Here is a 23,687-nt window from a genome sequence, read left to right on the forward strand (position 1 = left end):
CACTGCAGTGACACACCATTTTTTTGTGAAATTCTCCTCCATGGGAAAAATAATATATATATTTTTTTCAGGAGACAGAAACACCTCTAATTTATCAGGAAAGAAAAAAGCCGCAGGAGCATGCCCGAGATCCTCTGAGCCCGATGGCGAACCCTTTGTCTTTTTGCATTTTTAGTCCCTGAGCCCTTTTGCTATAGTAAAGCTGAGGTACTCACAGCCAGGAATTGCATCCACTTGCGGACCTATAGACCAGCACTGACACTGCTATTTGATGGTCAGCGAGATGCAGCGCACACTATGCGCCTTAAGAAAATGCCACTGTCAAATTATGCACAAAAAAACTCTGTGTTCACCGTCAGCCAGGATGGGTGAGGTAGACTGAGCTTTATGGACTAGGTGCAACTCACCTGACCTGCTCTGTCCTGCAATTTCAGGCTCATAGAGAGCAGCTGAAACAAATCCTTGTGCGCGCGTCGCCGCCATGCGCGCCTATTACAAGGCCGTGCACATGCGCGCGTGTCCCGCCGCGCACACCTATTCCGAGGCCGCGCGCGTGTACACACGCTGCCGGGACGCATAAAAGTAGGCTATTGTGCGTGCGCCTATGATGACTATTGCGCACGCTTGCATGTGACGCTGACGCGCCCGTGCACAAGGTTGCTGTCAGCCGTAGCCAGCATGTGAGGACCAAAAACAAACACCTTGTAGCCAAAGTTTTGGAGGAACCTTCCCCAGGAACCAACTACCAGCAGGTGGAGGCTAAATGACGCACTCAGGCAAGTACTCATTATAGATAAACCTCACAATCACTGCTACACCAGGACAATGAAAGGAGAGAGAGGCACAGACAGGCAAACTTTAGGAAAACTAGCATAATGGCTCAAAAGAAGGAAACTTTCTGAAAGACCCTTCACTTACCTTATCCAACGCTGCAGGACTCTGCAAAATACAGGCAGTCCAATCTTCGCCCATCACGGAGAGCCGAGTCTGCAGACCTTCAGGGACCGGGGTCCATGGACAGGAATACCACACCCCTGGACCCATATCGCACCCTGTCAGTAAGCTTTTGGTATTGGGAAATTGACCAAAGCACTGAATACCCAGCATCAAGCCCTCAAAAGAGGAGCATTACAGGCCAAACCCCGTTCTTCTCAACCGGGGGTCCGGGTACCTTCCACTTTGGCTAAGAATCACTTTGGACGGATCCGGTTTATATGGAGGGTTTTTAAATCCAGCATGGATCCCTCCAGTGGAGCTCTTTAGAGCACATGTTCACTCGTGACCAACACCTTAGACACTGGCGAAAAAACTGAGGCACTCCCGGTATGGGAGGGGTTATATAGGGGAGGGAACTTTCTGCCTTAAGGGCGTGCCAGTGTCCATCACCTGAAGGTAGACTCTATAACCCACATAGTAATTACTATGCTTCTCTGTGTCCCGTGATGTACGATAAAGAAATAGTGGTTGTTCCAATTGTTTATGTTACACAATATTACCACATAGGTTTACAAAATGCTGAAATTTCATGAAAAAAATACACTAAAATAAATTGTTAGAGGTTGCTCTGGATAGATACCCAACATGTCAAACTTTAAATGTGTGCCTGTGAAATGGCAACAAACTTCAGTACCCTACATTTTTAATAGGCAACGCTTTAAAAGCCCTTTACAGGTCATCAGTTTAGTGTTATGGAGGAGGTCTGTCTGGCGGTAGAAATATTGCTTTCACACTGGCGTGCACAACGAAATGTAACAAGAGTATCAAAATCAAAATTGTTGTGTATAGGTGGCCCAGCCACGTGCTTTTACATTTTTATATGCGTGTAGGTGGGGGTGGGAGGATTTTATGTGCTTGAGTGTACTTAATCTAATGCAGTGCAGATCACACTGCATTAGATTGTTGTGAAAGGGGGACTTGGAAGTGAGGTCATACAGGTTGCTTCCAGGTCAGCAAGGGGCGCATGCCCACTCAGCTCCCTCCCCTCTTCCCGGCAGCACCCGCCATGCCAGTCCCAGGCTCCGCTTGCCCATCTGCGGGGTGCACGTCTGTTATCTGGGGGATGTGGAAGCAATCTGGCAGCTGCTGATGTGCTGAACTGCTTTCATCTGACAGCCATGAGTCGGCTTGTCAGATATACACACACTACCGGTGGCTGTAGCCACCAACAGTGTGTGTAGAAACCCCCTCTTTCCTGTTTGTACAAATCTGTGTACTTTATCACCTCGCTGAACAGTTTTAAACATGTCAAAAGTCATAATGCAACCTTAAGGCTCGGTTCACATGGGTGCGATGCAGGAACGCTGCAAATCTACTGTGGGTTCCCACATCACACCTGACTCGCAAAGGCAGTTCACACTGCCTTATGTGAACTGCTGCAGGTGTCAATACAAAGTTAATGACACCCCAGATCAGTTTGCATATCGCAGTGCGAACTGTCAGTTCGGACATGAAACGGTACAAATGCGATGCAAATTCAGTCATACAATCTGTATGGCCGAATTCACATCGCATGCAATTTTCACTTTTTTTTGCACTTGTTAAATAAATATAATAAAAAAAATAGGATTTTTGTACTCACCGTAAAATCCATTTTTCTGAGTTCATAGACGGACACAGCATCCTTGACAGTAGGGTTATGCACCTTCCTTCCAGGAGAGACTTAGGAAAGGCTTTAACGCTTTAAGTGCTGTAAATTTCTGCCTAAGTGCCGCTCCTCCCAGGGGGCGTGGCTCCCCAGGTATAACCCACACCCTGCTCTAGCAGCCCCAGTTCGTAACAAGCAGTACAAACAAAGGAGGGGTGGGTACTGTGTCCGTCTATGAACTCAGAGAAATGGATTTTACGGTGAGTACAAAAATTCTATTTTCTCTTTCGTTCATAGACGGACACAGCATCCTTGACAGTAGGGACGTCCCCAAGCAGTGTCAAAAATAATTTGAGGGGTGGGAAAAAACAACACAGCAAACCAAGCTTCACCCCAAACAAAACCGGAGTTACTCAATGGAGGAACTCCAACCTTAAACTGCCGCCTGTAACACCCTGCGGCCGAAGGAGGCATCAGAAGATGCACTCACATCCACCTTGTAAAATTTGAAAAGGTGTGGACCGACGACCAGGTCGCTGCCTTACACACCTGTAATACAGAGGCTTGATGTCGGAAAGCCCAAGAGGCACTGATCGCCCTGGTCGAATGCGCCATGACCCGAAAAGGAGGCGCCCGCCCCTTCAGGGCATAGGCCTGAAGCACAACCTGTCGGATCCACCTGGAAATGGTGGCCGACGAGACTGCCAGACCCTTTCTGGGACCAGACACCGACACGAACAGTGAGTCCGACTTCCGGAACGGAGCCGTTGCCGATAAGTAAACTTGAAGGGCCCGAACTACATCTAGAGAATGCAAAGTGGCCTCCTTCTGGTTTTTCGGCTGAGGACATAAGGATGGAAGAACAATGTCCTCATTAATGTGAAAGGCCGAAACGACCTTTGGAAGAAAGGAGGGCTGCGGACGCAGCACCGCCTTATCCTGATGGATGACCAAGTAGGGGGCCTTGCAGGACAAGGCCGCCAGTTCAGACACGCGTCTGATAGAGGTAATAGCTACCAGAAAAACCACCTTTTGTGACAGAGTCAACAAGGGGATCTTCCGGATGTCCTCAAAAGGAGCTCGCTGAAGCACAGAGAGGACCAAATTCAAGTCCCATGTGGGCGCATCGGAGGGGCCACATGGCGGACCCCCTGTACAAACGTGCGAATCAAAGAGTGCGCCAGGGGTCACTGAAAGTAAACAGCCAGAGTAGAAATCTGACTCTTGACCGTGCTCAAGGCGAGAGCCTGATCCACTCCCCGCTGTAAGAACAGCAGAATCCGGGACACCACGTATGTACGAGGATGCCACTTCATCTCTTTACACATAGAGATGTAGGCTTTCCATGTACGATGGTAAATCTTTCGTGAAGTAGACTTCCGTGCGCGGAGCATAGTAGAGATCACCCAGCCCGACAGGCCCCGGTCCTTCAGTACCTGGCTCTCAACAGCCACGCCGTTAAAGCCAGCGACTGTAAAGCAGGATGGAAGATCGGACCCTGTGACAGACGTACAAGATCCGCGTACCAAGAGCGGCGCGGCCAGTCTGGGGCGATCAGGATTGTTGGAATCCCTTCGGCTTCCACCCTGTGCAGCAGGCGAGGGAGGAGCTTCAGAGGAGGGAAAGCGTAAATCAGGCGATAGTGACCCCAAGGAGCCACCAACGCGTCCGACGCGTCCGCCCACGGGTCTCTTGACCTGGCCACGAACCGTGGCACCTTCCGATTGAGACGGGACGCTAGAAGGTCCACATCTGGAGTGCCCCATTTTTGGCACAGACTCTGAAACACCTCCGGGTGGAGAGACCACTCCTCTTGATCCAGAGTTGTGCGACTTAGGAAATCGGCTTGCCAATTCTGGACTCCCGGAATGTACACGGCCGACAGAGCCGGAACGGACCTTTCGGCCCACCGAAGGATGTGTGCGACCTCCGTCGCTGCAGCCGAGCTCCTTGTGCCACCCTGATGATTGACGTACGCCACGGCCGTGGCGTTGTCGGACTGGATCCTGACCGGTCGGTCTTGCAGCTCCAGGGACCACCTGGCAAGGCACAGCTTGATTGCACGGAGCTCCAGAATATTGATCGGCAGACGGGACTCCTCCTGAGTCCATCGCCCCTGGGCAGATTGAGTGCCCCAAACGCCCCCCCAGCCGGAGAGGCTGGCATCCATCGTGACCACTGTCCAGCGGCACGGCAGAAACGACTTCCCGGTCCGCAGCACCGGAGACGTCAGCCACCACACCAGGGAAGACTTGGCCAGATGGCTCAACTGAATCTGGTAATCCAGAGAAGACGGGAGCTTGTCCCAACGTGACAATCTCTTTCTGTAGTTCCCTGGTGTGGAATTGGGCATACGGAACCGCCTCGAAGGAGGCCACCATCAGACCCAGAACTCTCATGCAGAAGCGAAGAGATGACCACTTCTGGGTCGACCACTGCCTCACTGCAGATTGCAGGGTCTTCAGTTTCGCGATGGGAGGAACACTCTCGCCTCCACAGAATCCAGGACTAGTCCCAGGTATTCCAGTCTCTGGGACGGAACCAACACTGACTTCTGGAGATTCAGAAGCCAGCCGAACTCTTGGAGATTCTGACACGTGATAGACACGTCCTCCTCTAACTCTGAGCCTGAGGAAGCTCTCAGGAGAAGGTCGTCCAGATATCCCATGATAGCGATCCCTCGCTGCCTCAGCAGGGCCAGTATCGGGGCGAGCACCTTGGTGAAAACCCGAGGTGCCGAGGCCAGACCGAACGGGAGGGCCACAAATTGAAAGTGATCCTCACCGATCGCAAAGCGCAGAAACCTTTGGTGTCTTGTGCAAATGGGAACATGTAGGTACGCGTCCATGATATCCAAGGACGCCAAGAAGTCCCCCTGGTGGAGTGCCGCTATCACCGATCGAATCTACTCCATCCTGAATTTTTGCACCTTGACAAAGCAATTGAGGGCCTTGAGGTCCAGGATAGGGCGAACCCCTTCCTTCTTGGGGACCACGAAAAGATTGGAGTAAAACCCCTGAAACCGTTCCTGCGAGGGAACCGGCACAATCACCCCCCTGTCCAGAAGACCCTGGACAGCCCCCGACAGGAGGAAGCTGGAGGCTGGAAGGAAAAAATCTGTTCCCCCGAGGCAACCACTTTGCAAACCCAACGGTCGGACAGAAGGGACTTCCACCGATCCGCGAGTTCGCGAAGTCGTCGTCCCACCCGAAACCCGGGCGGGGGCAGACCTTCATGCGGGCGCAGGCTTGTTGGGTTTGTTGAACCAGGTGCGCTTTTGCCCCGCAGCGGGGGCTTTTGCACCTTGCGGACCTTTTCCTGCCGTGCTGGGCGCACAAAAAAAACGCTTAGGGGTAGTAAAAGTAGGGCCTCGCTTGCGGCGAGGCTCCTTACCCTTCCCAGACTGTGGGAGCAGCGTGCTTTTACCACCCGTGGCATCCTTAATGATATCATCCAGGGAAGCCCCAAAAAGCCGGTCACCCTTAAAGGGCAAATCCACCAAAGCCTTCTTAGAGGACTGGTCAGCCGACCAGCATTTCAGCCACACAAGGCGGCTCAAAACCACCGCATAGACGGATGCCCTGGAAAGCAAAGGTATCGTATCCATGGCCACCTCGCAGAGAAATTTTAGAATCTGAACCAATTGTTCAGCCAGATCCCTAGAGGGCTCGGAAGCGTCTCGTTCTTCCAGCTCCTGCAGTAGGAGCTTCGCCCTTTCAGTCAGGGTCTGCGCCACCAGGGTCCCGGCCAGAGCCGGCCTCACCGTTGAACCCACCACCGTGAATAGGGAGCGGGCCACAGCCTCCACTCTCCTATCAGCAGGGTCCCTAAATGCAGGAACCCCTTCCACAGGCAACGTGGTAGCCTTGCTCAGTCTGGACACGGGAGGGTCCACTGACGGAGGAGAGACCCACTTTTTCAAAAAGTCCTCCTCAAGGGGGTAACGGGTTGCAAAGTTTTTTGGAACGGTAAAAACTTTTTGCGGTGTATCCCATTCCTTATACAACATATTGTCCAGATAAGGAACACAAGGAAACACTTTAGCGGTGGTCGGCAGTTTGCGGAAACCAAAAGCGACTGGCACGGCAGGTGCCTCCGCCACCTCCTCAAGTTTCAGAGTATCACGCACCGCAGAAATAAGAGCTCCAACAAATTCCTTGTCAGCAACTGACTCTGAAGCAGAGTCATCCTCACAGTCCATGTGGGTTAAGCCCGCATCCTCAGACAGAACAGAACCAGAAGCAGCAATAGCATGGTCAGATTCTGCGTCAGAGGCATCCCCAGAAGCAGGCTCAGGGAGGGGGCGCTTTTTACCCCCCATACGGGCACTAGCCGCTTCAAACCTGGTAAGAAAGGACTCCAGGACAGCTGACATTGCCTCAACAGATGTAGCAGGGGGAGGGGCGTCAAGGGTTAACTCAGGCATTGCTGGGGAAGAAGTACCTGGTTCAGGTTCCATAATGCCAGCGCTGTGTCACCCTCACTGCAAAGCAGGAAAAAAAAAAACACTGGTCACCTCCTGGCTGCTATCACAGAGTATGGGGGCCCCTGGGACTCACCACCCTTCCCGGTGCAGCACGGTCTGTGAAGGACAAGGTGTGCTGATTAGCCGTGCAGCTCTGCGTCTGTCTCTCCTCAGACACATTCGTGGTCTTTTTTGCAGCGCCAGAGCCGTCACAAGAGGCCAAGCGAATTATAAGATGGCTGCCAAACGATCAAAAAACAGCCCAGGACCACACTAAAATGGCCGCCAAGATATATAGAGCGCTGCTCAGGCAAAATGGCCACCGTTGCGCAGCATTTAAAAAGACAGTGACACAGCAAACAGCCAGCCCAGCACACAGAAAAAGCCCTGTAGTGAACACCACAGCCCCCTGCAGTGATAACACACAGCCCCCGCTACACACACGGGTCCGGGTAATTATGAGACCCCAGAAAACCCCCCCTACACAGCCGCCCCAATGGGAGAGGAGGGAGAGGAAAAATAAGGGAGAGAGGAAAGCAAGGCAAGCCCTCAGTCGACCTCCCAGGGGAACAGTTCCAGCCAGACCACTTACCTGAGCAAGGGGCCACTACTTACCCGTCCTGCGACCACCGGCTGGAGGTATCCCAGACAGATCCAACGTCCGCTAAACGGCATGGCTGTCAGCCAGACACACTGTGCCACACAAAGCCATAAAAGACCGGTCATATGTGTGCCCTAGAACCGAAGTTCCCCGGCCGCCCCTGGAGCAACGGGGCCTGTCGTGGACGTCCCAAAGCTGAGCTAAGGGCCGCCACACGCTCGATGGCCGAACATGGGGGGACTACAAGAGTCGAGGACCCAGCCTGTCACCCAGTCGGCTGTTGATAGAAGAATCAGAGGATTAAAAAATGCAGGAACAAAATAATAAAAGTGAGAAACATTGCAAGAAAAAAACTCCAGAGTTCAGGACTCCAGAGAGTGCCTGCCTCTCCTGTCGTTAGGCAGAAAAAAAACTGGGGCTGCTAGAGCAGGGTGTGGGTTATACCTGGGGAGCCACGCCCCCTGGGAGGAGCGGCACTTAGGAAAGGCTTTAACGTTTTAAGTGCTGTACATTTCTGCCTAAGTCTCTCCTGGAAGGAAGGTGCATAACCCTACTGTCAAGGATGCTGTGTCCGTCTATGAACGGAAGAGAAAAACATTTAATGTTACATTTAACACACCAAAAGGGAGCAAAAAGATATATTTATAGTTGGGGTATACATACACTTTAGGGCCAAACTGAATGAGACCAAAGCTTGGCTGTTTAGCATCAGAATTGCCTGCTAGGCACCCTTTTGTTAAGCTCATAAAGACTTTGCATAATTCTTCTAACTGTAAAAATCCACTGAGCTACATAAAAAGAGCATTTTAACCTACAGACTGACACTAAATTTCACCAAAATATTTGACCATATCAAATCACAAGAAAAGATAAAACTATACCTTCAGAGTGTTGGCCACACAGAACTCCTTAACCACTTCCACAAGAGGAGCCAACATGTTAGCTTTGGCTTCTGAGACTCCATCAAGCTTCTTCATATTTTCAATTGTTGTTGGTCTTCAAAATAAATGCAGAATATTCATCACTTTGTAGGCATAACATAATGAAACAAGATATAGTGTGTATCATCCTGTAATAACCCCCTTTTTTTTGCCAGGTAATTTTTCAGTGCTGTAATTGTTTGACAATTGCTCGGTCATGTAACACTGTACCTAAATTATTTTTATATATTTTTTTTATATACAAATAGAAATTTGCTTTGCTGGTATTCAAGAACGTCTGAGTTTTTTTTTTTTTACTATAAATAGGGGGGAAATAAAGAATTTTTAAAAAAAAAATAATAAAAAAAAATGTTTGCCTTCCTTTTTGTTATAGAACTTACCAATTAGGAGGTGCCAGGACAGTATGAACACCCCAAAATTACCCCTTTTTGGAAAGTAGACACCCCAATGTGACCTAATTTTTTGCCGCTATTTTTTTGTAAATAAAGTAACATACTGGCATTAAAGTGCTTAAAACACAGAGCTTGGTAATGATGAAGCAGGGCCGGCGCTACCACTAGGCAAACTAGGCAGCCGCCTAGGTCACACCCATGTCCATTGGCTTCAGGCTATCCTCTGTGCAGTGTCTGTAGTCCCCAGTGAGGAGTGTGTCTCCTGTGGTGGTGGAGATTATTGCAGGGCGGGGATGTCAAAGCTCGGCCTGTCTTTGTCTCTTCCCTGCTCTGCAGCCGTGATCACACACTGACTCACATGAAGGGGGGGGGGGGGCATGATTTGCAGCCATTCAATCGGCCCGTAGCAACCATCTTTACTTGGGATCTGAGTGGTGCCAGTGTCGGTCTCTGCCTGCCTCCCTCTGCGATGTCAAGCCGGTGCCGGGCTATGTGCAGCCATTGGAGGAGCAGAGCGGAGACAGCCGAGATCGACCTAGGGAATCCCCAACACCTCATCATCCATTAGGGGGAAGAGGGAGATCAGTGAGTAGACACTTCTCTGTCATAATAATCATGGACCTGTCCTGGGAGGGGGGGGACAACATTAACCCCTCTCCCCCCTTCATCACTGCCAGAGCCGGGGAGCCTTGTGCCAGCCCTGACTACAATGGCTGGCATCATCGGAGCTCCTCATCACTTCCCCCACATGACACCATTCACTGATTGGTGCTGTGTACTAATGACAGCCTGGCTCTGCCTGTCACACAGGGCCAGCGCAAGCACAAGGCAGCTTAAGAAGCTTCCTTAGGGTGCCAGGGTAATGGGAAATACCTGCAATAGCATTTTTTTTTCCGACATGTCACATGTATTTCCTTTTCACTCAAGATGGTGGGGTGTGGATCTTCAGGCCTACCCTGATGTCTAGGGGGAGAATGTATGGCCATAAGGTTCATTCCTTGGGGGCTCTCTCTTTGGGAGAGGCCCCTATCTTGTACTTGTTTGGTTGGCTAGACTGATCATGAGCAGAGAGGACTGCCGGGCCTTTTGGCTAGAGACATGAGTGTGCCTTAAACTTGTCAGGAGTCTTGTGCTATGGGGGCTGGTCAGATAGAGGTTCCATTTCGTGCACTACCATATCACCACCCTAGGTGCACATTTTTGCATGTGAGCTTTTTTTTTCACAATTGGGGTTTTGTTTTTGCGCACTGCACTGTGAATAAAAATACGCTGTAGTGGATACCCCCAAGCAAAATGAGCCACCAAGTGAAGACTAATCGGAACTGCAGGCAAGTATTTCCCCTAGTGAAATGCACTTTTGGAAAACTGTACAAAAGTTCCCCCGAACCCCCTTGAGTAAATCCCACTGGCTATTAGAAATCCAATTATCATCTCAGAAATCTGAGCTACTATCTCAGAAATCTCAGATATTTTAGAAATCTGACTTATCCCAGAATCATATTTTAGCAGGCTCTATGAATCTTTTGCGGTTAGGCATACAAATAAAAAATAGAAGTTAATATTTTTTGTACCTCATTTTAGCCATGTCCACAAGAACCTTGTTAGTGGCCAACACAGCTGGTGGGATGTCCTTCTCACTGGCTATTTTTTGCCTAGCTGATACCAGCTTGCCATATAGTGTAGTCTGTAGAAAATAAAACACAAGTTGTTCTTTTAGAAGACAACAAAATTGTCAGAGAGTGTAGTAAATATATAGAGATAGAAATCACAATGCGTATACCAAGCAGCGCCTTTTGTTATAGTTAAAGTTTAAAGGCTATAAATCTTGTGTTTAAAACAACTCTATTTTTCCAAACAATAAACATTTCTGAATCAATAGGTTTCAATTTGTGCAGTATAAATGGCCTAAGCCCTATACACAATTCTGCATAGAGGTGACTTAACCCATATTTACAATGTGTTTGTGTGACAGCTTGAGACCTTAAAGTGGTATTAAACTCGTAATATAAGGCTTACCTGTATGTGAATATCTTCAAAACTTGCACAGTTTAGGAGATATTCAAAGTGCATGCAGCCAGTGACATCATCAGCGCATGCACGCTGAAGGTCCGGCTTACAGTGCTAGACCTTCAGAGCCTGTGCTGTAAATGGCGGCTCCTGTGCACATGCACATAGGTTACATCATCACTCCCCTAGCCAGTCATGTAGTAGGAGGCCATGAACCTGGAAGGAAAACCAGGGGAAGATGTCAGCCCTCAGCAGTGACATTGTGGCGCTGGAGGGCTTTGTTTTAAAAGGTACATTTCTCATAATGTAGCGCATTTTGACATTGCCTTCCAGGAATTTTTTTTATTTTCCCAGCAGTTGCGGGTTTACTACCGCCTTAACCTCCACATTCTCAGGTGGCATTTCAACCCATCATCCAGTGTAACTTGCTTCTGTATGAGAGATTGTCCCACTTGGAAATTATGTAGTTATTTATGCATGTTTTTACAAGAATTATCACTATACAGTTATTACTGGCTGTCCACTCACAGAATGTTAAATGCCCTACAAAGGCTTCTGACTAATGTATGCTTTCACAAAGCGAAGGACAATGCAGTGTACAAGTGCTGGAAGAATTAAAGCCTTATGCAGTAATTTTCCACTTCACTTGCAAATACAAGATGACACTGAAAGGTGTGATAATATGAATGCAGACCTTGGAAACAAAAGCATTAAATGTTCCTACAGAGTTACACAGACCTGCCAATTGTCAGGATAAATATTTGGTTTGGTGGCAAGAGGTTGACAAAATTCTTATGAATTCCATGCTGTGATGTAAACAGATCTTTATTGAGTCTCTATTCACATCTAAGCATTTAAGGAACGTGCACAAAAGTGCATTTTTCTGTGTGCGGTCACAGAACACGTGAAGGATGCACATCACACTTGCTGTGCCATTAAAAGAGATTATTTTTTTCCCCATAATCATACTTACCTAGGTGGATGCAGCATCGGTCCGATGCTGCATCTGTCCCCACCACCTCTGCACTGAGAACCGAGTCATCGTACACCGCCGTTGGCTCGATTCTCTCAGCTCCCCGAGCAGAGAGCTGCTGCCTGTCAGTCAGCAGCTCTCCTCCTCCACGCTCATTGGAGCGCTAAGCTGTGGAGGGACGGGAAGCGACAGTCTTAGCAGCTAGCTGCAACCCGCACCGCGATTAGAGGTTTCATGCAAATGAATGGCATCTTGAATACGAGTCCCACGTTTTGTCATTCACACCTCGGTGCTGTCAAATCCGCGGCAAATCTGCCCATGATTCAAAACGTTGTAGCATGACTGCAGCCTAAATACCTACAGCAAGTTTTGCATCACTACATGATCAAAACTAAAATATTTACAATAATATAATTAAATTATGTTACTTTCAAATGCAATACTCTAAGAATAGTAACAAGCGCTTCATAAAATGTATACAACAAACCTGCAGTTCCATATCTCTTGCAGAAATTGTGGGTTCAGGTGGCTTACATGGTTGCCGAGTCCCCAAACTGCTCCGAATAAAATAAATAAAATAACAGAATTTTTTAAGTGAACCATAGTGGGCAAATAAACATGCTCTTGTTACTGTGTACAAGTTCAGTCTATAAGTACTCATTTTTCAAGGCATTTATTAAAGACAAATGTTCAGAATTCTATTGACATACAGGAACACACGCATCAGAAAGATTGTGATGACATGAAAGCTTTACAGACTGCAATCTTAAAGCAGACCATAATATATATATATATATATATATATATATATATATATATATATATATATATATAATCCATTGCACAAATATCCAAGAGCAAAGCATAACAAACGACCTGGTGAAACTCGCAGGTCTTGAAAGGTGAACACTCAGTGATAACGTTTACTTCCAAACTTCAACGAGGCACAAGCTTGAGAAAGACGAGACTGGCGACATCACAATCTTTCTGATGAGACCTTAGGAACACTGAAATTTCTGAAATCTTGTAAGAGGCTACATCACAGTGCAGGAGTGTCTTTGTGAAATTCGGGATCCTCAGCCTGCCCAGGATCTCTCCAGAAGGGTTATAATGTCATCTAGGCGCCATGGGCAGAAGTACAGTAAGTATATATTTTATTTTTCTCCTTAGGATTTTTAATAAAATAAATTGCTGTGTTTCTGCACGTGGGAGGGGAAGGAAGGGGTTTATTATTGACAATCATGGTCTGCAATACTCACTATAATTTATATTAATGATTCTCTGTGCAACCCATTATTAAGTTATTCCAATCAAATTCACCCAGAAAAATTGAAAATAAAATATGTACTAAAAACACTAGGTAAAGAATAAACATCAAAACATAAAGCATAAACATAACATTTTACGTGCATTAAGCAATGTTCCAGTGATATATTAAAAATATATATTCAAAATAATCCTCAAAACAAATCCATAGATTTGGTGATATAAATCAACTGTGTGTTTGTAACTGTTCTTGTGCAACTTTCCCACGTGAGTTCCATCACCTTTCAACACAGTGTGCTCAAATGAACAAGTTGGTCTAGAGCAGTAATGGCGAACCTTGGCAACACAGATGTTTTTGAACTACATTTCCCATGATGCTCAACTATGCTGCAGAGGTCATGAGCATCATGGGAAATGTAGTTCCAAAACATCTGGGGTGCCAAGGTTCGCCACCACTGGTCTAGAAAGTCAATAAGGTCTCTATGCGCTTTCCCCTTTAAGAGAGGAGTTGGTCTGATGGTAAATCTGGAGATATCCTAAAGGAGAGGATTAAAAGGGAAAGCGCATAGTGACCTACTGATTCGATAGGTCAATTCGTTCAGATGAGCACGCTGAGTGAAAGATGGTAGAACTCACATGGGAAAACTGCACAAGAATAGTTACAAGCACACAGTGGATATAATTCACCAAATATATGGACTTTTATTATTTTCAGTGTATATATTTATATCACTGGAATGTTGATTAATGTAATGTGTAAAATAGCTGGCTTTGTGTTTTATTGTCTATTCTTTACTTTGTGCTTCTTGCATATTTAAATATTATGAATACATATACAGTATGCATAGAAGGTAGCGCCTGAGGTTTATTAGGCGACATATTCACACATAGGTGTAGATGGGAGAATTTGACACAGAAACGTTGCTTTGCACTTTTTATTATATTTAATACTTATTATGATGCATGTTTTCTAAGGGTGCATTCACACCACGATTTTGTCATCCTTTTTTTACTCACGATTTTAGCTTTAAAATCGTACAAATCTGTATGGCAAAACGGATCCATTCACTGCCATTCATTAATTTAGGTCCCCAAGTGCATCCGATTTGATCCGCATACGATTTGATACGATTTAAAATCGTATCAAAAATCGTGTTTGACCACGATTTTTGGTCCTGATTTGAAATCGTATTAAAATCGTGTCCGTTTTTTTTTATATTGTGGTCAATGTAAATCGTACTAAATCAGATGACTGTGCGTTTTTATTCGATAAATCGTACCCGATTTTTTATTACTAGGGTTGAGCGAACCCGAACGGAGGTCCCCGCAAATTCTATAACCAGACCCTTTAGGTCTGGTATGGATATTCAGGGGAACCCCGCCGTCAATTTAAAACAAAAATGACGTGCGGTTCCCCCTAAATATCATGGTCCTCCCGGACCTCCTCTCACCGCTGAGCACAGCCCAGCGAATGAGCGGCTGAAGCTGTGACATTTCTTATATAGAGGAGGCAGAGCCACCCGTCACTTGACCCCGCCTCCTCTGACGTACCCTCTGCTACGTCACTGGGGAAGCCCAAGAAGAGGAAAGACCTTTCCTCTTCTCGGGCTTCCCCAGTGACGTAGCAGAGGGTACGTCAGAGGGGGCGGGGTCACGTGACAGGTGGCTCTGCCTCCTCTATATACGTAATGTTACAGCTTCAGCCGCTCATTCTCTGGGCTGTGCCCAGCGGTGAGAGGAGGACCGGGATGCTGCTGCGCCGGATGGATGGATCTTCACATCGCCGGAGCGGAGATCACCCGACGCTGGATCTTCTCATCGCGGGAGATCACCCGCAGCCGTCGCAGGATCAGGACAACGCAGGAAGCCGGGAACGAGTGGATTTGTCACCGCTGGATGTTTTTTTTTTTTTAATAAAGGACTTTATTCTTTGGTGTCAGTGTGTTTTTTTACAATACTTTACACTTCCTTCGTGAAATGGTAGAGGTACAGTGTACCCCATTACCATTTCACACAGGGGGGGGGGGTCAGGATCTGGGGGTCCCCTTTGTTAAAGGGGTCTTCCAGATTCTGATAAACCTCCCGCCCGCATACCCCCACAACCACCGGGCAAGGGTTGTGGGGATGAGACCCTTGTCCCCATCAACATGGGGACATCCTCCCCATGTTGAGGGCATATGGCCTGGTGCGGTTCAGGAGAGAGGGGGGGCCGCACTCTGTCCCCCCCTCTTTTCTGCGGCCGGCCAGGTCAACGTGCTCGGATAACGGGTCTGGTTATGGATATTTAGGGGGAACCGCACGTCATTTTTGTTTTAAATTGATGGCGGGGTTCCCCTGAATATCCATACCAGACCTGAAGGGTCTGGTTATGGATATTTAGGGGGAACCGCACGTCATTTTTGTTTTAAATTGACGGCGGGGTTCCCCTGAATATCCATAACTTCAAAAATCTTCTTTTTCCCAGACATTATTTAAAATCAGGATCCGATTTTTTAGTGAAAATTTTGACATACGATTACATACGATTTTGTCACATACGATTCCATCCGATTTAACGGTCCGTTTATCGGATGGTAAAATCGTGGTGTGAACCTAGCCTAAACTGTAAATAAAAAAAATACCTGGTTTTAGATTCCACTTTAGGAAGCTTCTCAGCCTCTTGGAAGGAGAACTTGCCTCTCAGGGAAAATGTCTGTAAATACATGCAATTTCATACAGTAATCTTCCATTTGCCGCTATGCAAACAAAATGGTAAAATCTATCAGTCAGACAAAACATGGAAGCTACCACTGCTGACATGCCTTAGAAGGTATATGCCTGCCCCAGAACACATCACAATAAAATCTCCAGTGGCAAAGTCCAGAGTTCTATCTTGGCAAATTCACCGAAAAGGGATCACTTTTTAAATAATATCTACTTTATAGCGTATGTAAACCCTCACATATACCCAGTAAAGTGAATAGCCTCAGATGATTCACAGATATGAAACAAATTCTCCTACATAAGTTTTACTTTTTAACTGCAGTCTTCTCTTCTCTACAACCCTTCAAAGTGATAATTTGTGATAAAATCCTTCTGCACCAGTGAGAAGTACAGAGGGGGGGGGGGGGGGTAGAGAACTGCAGTTACGCTGTGTGAGAGCTGATTGGGGGAAGGGACACCCCCCTCCACATAGGCAGAGGAAGGAAAGAACATGCAGAGCTGTATTCTGAATAGACAAGCTGTGTGCTCATCTCCCTCCCCAACACAAATTTTAGCTCATGTTATCTCATGTATCGGGAAAACTTGTCAGAAATTTCTTGTGCTAATAACATAGGAATGAAGTACCAGAGAGAAACTACACTTAGAGCTTTGGAGAGAGACAAGTAAACACTACAGATAGTGAATATGCGTTTAGTTTAAATAAAGACAAGGAAGCTGTTTGATCAAGCAAAACACATACAGTTGTGCTCATAAGTTTACATACCCTAACAGAATTTATGATTTCTAGGCCATTTTACAAAGATTATGAACGATAACACAAAAACCTTGCTTTCACTCATGGTTAGTGTTTGGATGAAGCCACTTATTATCAATCAACTGTGTTTACTCTTTTTAAATCATAATGACAACAGAAACTACCCAAATGACCCTGATGAAAAGCTTACATACCCTGGTAATTTTGGCCTGATAACATGCACACAAGTTGACACAAAGGGGCTTGAATGGCTATTAAAGGTAACCATCCTCATCTGTGATATGTTTTCTTGTAATTAGTGTGTGTATATAAAAGGTCAATGAATTTCTGGACTCCTGACAGACCCTTGCATCTTTCATCTAGTGCTGCACTGATGTTTCTGGATTCTGAGTCATGGGGAAGGCAAAGGAAATGTCAAAGGATCTGTGAGAAAAAGTAGTTAAAACTGTATAGGAATGGGATATAAAAAGATATCCAAGGAATTAAGAATGCCAATCAGCAGTGTTCAAACTCTGGAAAATGAGGGGTTCTGTTGAAACCAAACCATGGTCAGATAGACCAACTAAAATTTCAGCCGTAACTGGCAGGAAAATTGTTCTGGATGCAAAGAAAAACCCACAAATAACTTTAGGTGAAATACAGGACTCTCTGAAAGCATGTGGTGTGGCCGTTTCAAGATGCACAATAAGGAGGCACTTGAAGAAAGATGGGCTGCAAGGTCAAGTTGCCTTTATTACGCAAATGCCACAAAGCATTACAATATGCCAAACAGCACAGAGACAATCCTCAAACCTTCTGGCACAAAGTAATTTGGAGTGATAAGACCAAAATGTTGCTTTTTGGCCACAACCATAAACGCTACATTTGGAGAGAAGTCTACAAGGCCTATGATGAAAGGTACACCATTCCTACTGTGAAACACGAGGTGGATCGCTGATGTTTTGGGGATGTGTGAGCTACAAAGGCACAGAAAATTTGGTCAAAATTGATTGCAAGATAAATGCAGTATGTTATTAAAAAAATACTGGAGGAAAATTTGCATTCATCAGCCAGGAAGCTGCGCATGGGACGTACTTGGACATTCCAACATGACAATGATCCAAAACACAAGGCCAGTCATTGGCTACAGCAGAATAAAGTGAAGGTTCTGGAGTGGCCATCTCATTCTCCTGACCTCAATATCATTGAGACACTCTGGGGAGATCTCAAACATGCAGTTCATGCAAGACAGCCCAAGAATTTACAGGAACTGGAGGCTTTTTGCCAAGAGGAATGGGCAGCTTTACACACAAATACCACAAAACACTTCAAGCTGTCATTGATGTTAAATTGATGCAATTCAGGGTATTAATAACTGGGGTATGTAAACTCTTGATCAGGGTCATTTAGGTAGTTCATGTTGTCATTATGATTTAAAAAGAGTAAACACAGTTGATTGATAATAAATGGCTTTAACCAAACACTAACCATGAGTGAAATAATTTTTTTTGTTATTCATATTCTCAGAAAAATGGGCAAGGAATTATAAATTCTGCCAGGGTATGTAAACTTAGGAGCACAACTGTATATTTTCTAAGACATTATGCAAACTTTACAGAAACCTATTGTGTGTACAAAATGAAGCATGGAATTTCTAAGCTCCCATCCAAGTAGCTGGGGAGAGAAACTACATTTACCCAATTTACTTTTTCTATCACATAGGATATATTGTTTAAAAACTTACTTAGCCACTTAAACTAACTAAGGCATTGTAAGAAAATAAAGCTAACCTGATTGTCAGCAACAGGTTTACTGGACGTCCTATGAGGCGAAGGCTGAATGACCAAAGGAGAGCGAGGCTGTAAACTGTTCAAAAGTGGAGTGGTTAAAAACAATTCCATTTTCGATTTAAAACAATTTTGGCAGAAAAACTATGATTAAAGTGAAAAGAAAAAAAACACAGGCATTGTCCACTTTTGACTAAATGTAGACTTCATAACCGAGAAAACAAATTGAAAAAAAAAATGAAAGTGAATCACCAAGGAACTCAATACAATTTATTGCCTTTGGTACCACCTATAAAACAACAACAGCAGGCCAATCTATGCTCTGAAATGACTTCTCTGGGCAGTATTAGCCTGGGACCACATTGAACATTAAGGCTGGATTCACGCTTGAGAATGAAGCGGCTCACAACAGGAGTCCGGTGCGTCTCAATTCACCATTTCAGGTCCAATTTCAGCCCAAATTTTGGGCTGAATTCAGACCTGAAATGGACCAAATAAACACACAGGTTTACTGTGCAATTCGCACCGGAGCCACTGCAGAGATGTGTGAACCGGCTCCACAGATAGCCGGTTACAATCTCCTACAATGCGAATGGGATGCGGAGAAACCACATCCAGCAGTGTACATGAGGCCCTTAGGCCTCCATGTCTGAATAGATACACAGAGCTCTGACTCAGCTTGGGTTCCCCCTGTAGCAAGCTGCTGGCTGAGGGAAAAGGCTAGGAGCAGCAAAGAGGGACCCGAGAAGAGGAGGATCTGGGCTTCTCTGTGCAAAACCAACAGCACAGAGAATGTAAGTATAACATGTTTGTTATTTAACCACTTCCGGACCTCAAAAAAAACTAGCTACCTAGCGGCACGAGCGACACCAATACAGCAATCAGAAAAACGATCGCTTAGTGACGCTGGCAAAAGGGGGGTGAAAGGGTTAACTAGGGGGTGATCAAGGGGTTAAAACCTTTATTGGGGGGGGGGGGACGTAACACTTTTAACCCCTTGATCACCCCCTAGTTAACCCTTTTACCCCCTTTTGCCAGCTGTATTAGTGTCGCTCGTGCCACTAGGTAGCTAGTATTTTTTTTGAGGTTCGCCGCCACACCCCTATTTATTATAGCAAAAAGTAAAAAATATTCTTTTTTTTTCAAAATTGTCGCTCTATTTTTGTTTATAGCGCAAAAAAAGAGATTTTTAATACAGCTTACCTGTAAAATCTTTTTCTTGGAGTACATCACGGGACACAGAGCGGCATTCATTACTATATGGAGTACCTTCAGGTGTAGACACTGGCAATCTCAAACAGGAAATGCCCCTCCCTATATAACCCCCTCCCATAGGAGGAGTACCTCAGTTTTGTAGCAAGCAGTATGCCTCCCAAAATGGTCCTCAAAAAAAGAGGGGTGGGAGCTCTGTGTCCCGTGATGTACTCCAAGAAAAAGATTTTACAGGTAAGCTGTATTAAAAATCTCTTTTTCTTTATCGTACATCACGGGACACAGAGCGGCATTCATTACTATATGGGATGTCCCAAAGCAATGCTTACAATGAGGGGAGGGAGAACATCTCCAAGACAAAAGGATTTAATTTAGAGATATACTCAAATCATAATAAATCCAACTTAGTTGAGAAAAATAAATTTTTTTAAATTTAACTCGAACAAGAGGAGCCCCCGGAATCCGAGGGTCTCAAACTGCAGCCTGCAGCACTGCCTGCCCGAAGGCAGTATCAGTATTCCTTCTTACGTCCAACTTGTAGAATTTTGTAAACGTGTGGACAGAAGACCAGGTTGCCGCCTTGCAAACTTGAGCCATAGAGATCTGGTGGTGTGCTGCCCAGGAGGCGCCCATGGCTCTAGTAGAATGAGCCTTTAATGATACTGGAGGAGGCAACCCTTTCAAGCCGTAGGCCTGAGTGATTAATTGCTTAATCCACCTAGAAATGGTGGACTTTGCAGCTGCCTGCCCCTTCTTGGGCCCATCCGGTAGAATGAACAGCACATCTGTCTTCCGGATCTTCTTTGTAGCTTTAAGATAGGCCTTCATGGCCCTGACAATATCCAAGGTATGCAGCAACCCTTCCTTTCTGGAAGTAGGTTTAGGGAAGAAGGATGGTAATACCAAATCCTGGTTCAAATGAAAACTGGATATGACCTTCGGAAGGAAGGAAGGATGAGGGCGGAGAACGACCCTGTCCTTATGAAAAACAAGATATGGTTCCTTACAGGATAAGGCTGCCAGCTCCGAAACTCTTCTTGCGGAAACTATGGCAACCAAAAATACTAACTTCCTTGTCAGTAGAACCAAAGGAATATCAGCCAACGGCTCAAACGGTTGTTTCTGTAAACTTTGACAGAACAAGATTTAAATCCCACGGACAAAGCGGGGATTTAACTGGAGGTCTAATACGTAAGACCCCTTGAAGGAAGGTCTTAACCAGCGAGTGGGTGGCCAGCGGCCGCTGAAACCACACTGACAGAGCAGAAATCTGTCCTTTGATTGTGCTTAATGCCAATCCTTTATCCACTCCTAGCTGGAGAAAACTTAATACTCTATCGATGGTAAATTTGCGAGAAAGCCATCGCTTGGACTCACACCAGCCTACATAGGCCTTTCAGACCCTGTAATAAATCACCCTAGAGACCGGTTTCCTGGCTCTGATTAGGGTAGAGATTACTTTCTGAGACAGACCTCTACCCCTGAGAATCAGGGATTCAGCTTCCAGGCCGTCAAATTTAGATGCCGTAAGGCAGGGTGGAGGATCGGACCTTGCGATAGCAGGTCTGGCCGTAGAGGAAGAGTCCAAGGGTCTCCCACTACCATCCTTAAGATTAGTGAGTACCATGCCCTTCTGGGCCATGCTGGAGCTACCAGGATGACTGGTATGTGCTCCACCCGGATCCTGCGCAGCAGGCGGGGTAGTAACTGGAGCGGGGGAAACGCATAAAGAAGTTTGAACTGATGCCAAGGGCAAACCAACGCATCGGTTCCGCAGGCCATCGGATCCCTTGAGCGGGACATGAACCTGTCTAGTTTCTTGTTGAGTCTCGATGCCATGATATCCACGTCCGGCACTCCCCATCTTTGGCAGAGTGCTTGAAAGACTAGTGGATGCAGAGACCATTCCCCCGGCCATAGAGTCTGGCGGCTTAAGAAGTCCGCCTGAAAGTTGTCCACTCCTGGAATGAATATTGCCGATATGCAGGGCACATGAGCCTCTGCCCATAGAAGAATCAAGCTCACCTCTCTCTGAGCGGTTTGACTCCTGGTTCCCCCTTGGTGATTTATGTGTGCCACGGCCGTGGCATTGTCTGATTGAATTCTCACCGGGAACCCCTGCAATTTTGACGTCCAAGCCCTGAGGGCTAGTCGAGCAGCTCTGAGCTCCAAGATGTTGATGGGCAACTGCTTCTCTGGCTTTGCCCAAGTACCTTGGCGAGTGCAACCATCCAAAATTGCTCCCCAGCCCGTCAGGCTGGCGTCTGTGGTCACTATCTTCCAAGCCACTGGGCTGAAAGACCTCCCCTTCAGTAGATTCTGAGGGTCTAACCACCAACACAGACTTTGTCGGACTCTTGATGAGAGCGGCAACGGGATATCCAAGGCCTGTGGCCTTCTGCTCCATGCTGACAGGATGGCTGCCTGTAGGATGCGAGTGTGGCTCTGGGCGTATGGTACCGCCTCGAATGTGGCCACCATCTTGCCTAGTAACCTCATACATAGGCGAATAGTCGGTTCTTTCTTGCTTAGAACCAGTAGGATTAATTCCTTGATGGCTTTTACCTTCCTCAGAGGTAGGAACACTCCTTGTTGTTCTGTGTCTAATCTCATGCCGAGATATTCCAACTGCTTTGTGGGCTGGAAAGCTGACTTTTCTCGATTTAGGACCCAGCCGAACCTCTCGAGGTATTGGACCGTGAGGGCCACTGCTCGCTCCAAGCCGGGAGACGAGTGATCTATGACTAGGAGGTCGTCCAGGTATGCTAGGATCGTGACCCCTTGGATCCTTAGTTTGGCTAGGATTGGAGCTAGGACCTTCGTGAACACCCGGGGGGCCGTAGCCAACCCGAAGGGAAGCGCCACGAATTGGAAGTGACGCGAAGCCACCATGAAGCGTAGATATCTTTGATGTGGCTGATAAATTGGAACATGAAGGTAGGCATCCTTTATGTCTATGGACGCCATGAAGTCGTCCTTCTGGAGTGTGGCAGCTGCTGACCGCACGGATTCCATCCGAAATGAGCGGATCTTTAGATATGCATTTACCATCTTTAGGTCCAAAATTGGCCTGACATCTCCATTGGATTTTGGGATGATGAATAGGTTGGAGTAGAAACCCAGCCCCTGTTCCAGGACTGGTACCTCTACTATTATTTCCTGGGAAAGTAGATGATCTAATGCCGATCTTAATGCGGCTCCCTTTTCCGGATCGTTTGGAATCCTCGACTTCTGGAAATGAGGAGGAGGAAACCTTAGGAAATCTAATTTGTAGCCTGTGGCCACGGAAGACCGTACCCACTCGTCGGGAATGCTGGCTTCCCAAATCTCTGAAAAGAGTCGCAGCCTTCCCCCCACCTTCGTGGGTGGGGGCGCCCCTTCATAAGGTTGGCTTGGGGGCTGGTTTTGCTGGTTTGCGAAACCACTGCCTTTTGCCTCTAACAGCCTGTCCTTGTGATCTGCTGTTGAAGCCGAAGTTTGCTTTTGCAGGAGGCCGTCGATACTGCTTGGCATTAGAGGGCCCCTGCCCAGGGGAATACTGTCGTTTAAACGCAGGTCCCTGAACCTTCTTCTTAGTTGGCAAGAGAGTACTCTTGCCGTTTGAAATGGTCTGAATGTATTTATCTAGGTCTTCTCCGAAGAGTCGTCCTCCATGGAAGGGGAACCCTACCAGGAGCTTCTTGCATGGGGGCTCAGCCTCCCAGCTTTTTAACCATAAGAGTCTTCTCATATGGATAAGGGATAACGATAAACGTGACGCTTGCTGGATAGAATCCTTGATTGCGTCTACCGTAAAACATATGGCCTTAGGGACATCCGAAAATTTTTCTGCCTGCTGGGCCGGAATAAGTTTAAGCATCTGCTTAAATTGATCCGATAATGCTTGAGCGACCCCAATCGCAGCCACAGCTGGCTGTACTACTGCCCCTGCAGTAGTGAAGGAGTTCTTAAGTAGTGCTTCCAAGCGCTTATCAACTGGATCCTTGAACACCTGTATGTTTTCTACAGGGCATGTTAACGATC

General features: G+C 46.6%; 1 protein-coding gene across 2 annotated transcripts in view; it reads right to left on the minus strand.

The window, feature by feature from the left end:
• The window catches only part of WRN (WRN RecQ like helicase), a 257,949-nt gene that overhangs the window by 68,882 nt on the left and 165,380 nt on the right, over nucleotides 1-23,687 (minus strand). For both annotated transcript variants that reach the window (XM_040325345.1, XM_040325344.1), the window contains exons 26-30: nucleotides 18,456-18,531; nucleotides 15,851-15,921; nucleotides 12,451-12,517; nucleotides 10,555-10,667; nucleotides 8,532-8,646 (exon numbers count right to left, since the gene is read on the minus strand). In XM_040325345.1, coding sequence (XP_040181279.1) covers nucleotides 8,532-8,646; nucleotides 10,555-10,667; nucleotides 12,451-12,517; nucleotides 15,851-15,921; nucleotides 18,456-18,531 — 442 coding nt within the window. The remainder of the gene's footprint in view (nucleotides 1-8,531; nucleotides 8,647-10,554; nucleotides 10,668-12,450; nucleotides 12,518-15,850; nucleotides 15,922-18,455; nucleotides 18,532-23,687) is intronic.

The sequence above is a fragment of the Rana temporaria genome, chromosome 1 (genome assembly GCF_905171775.1).
Source record: "Rana temporaria chromosome 1, aRanTem1.1, whole genome shotgun sequence".
NCBI lineage: Eukaryota > Metazoa > Chordata > Amphibia > Anura > Ranidae > Rana > Rana temporaria.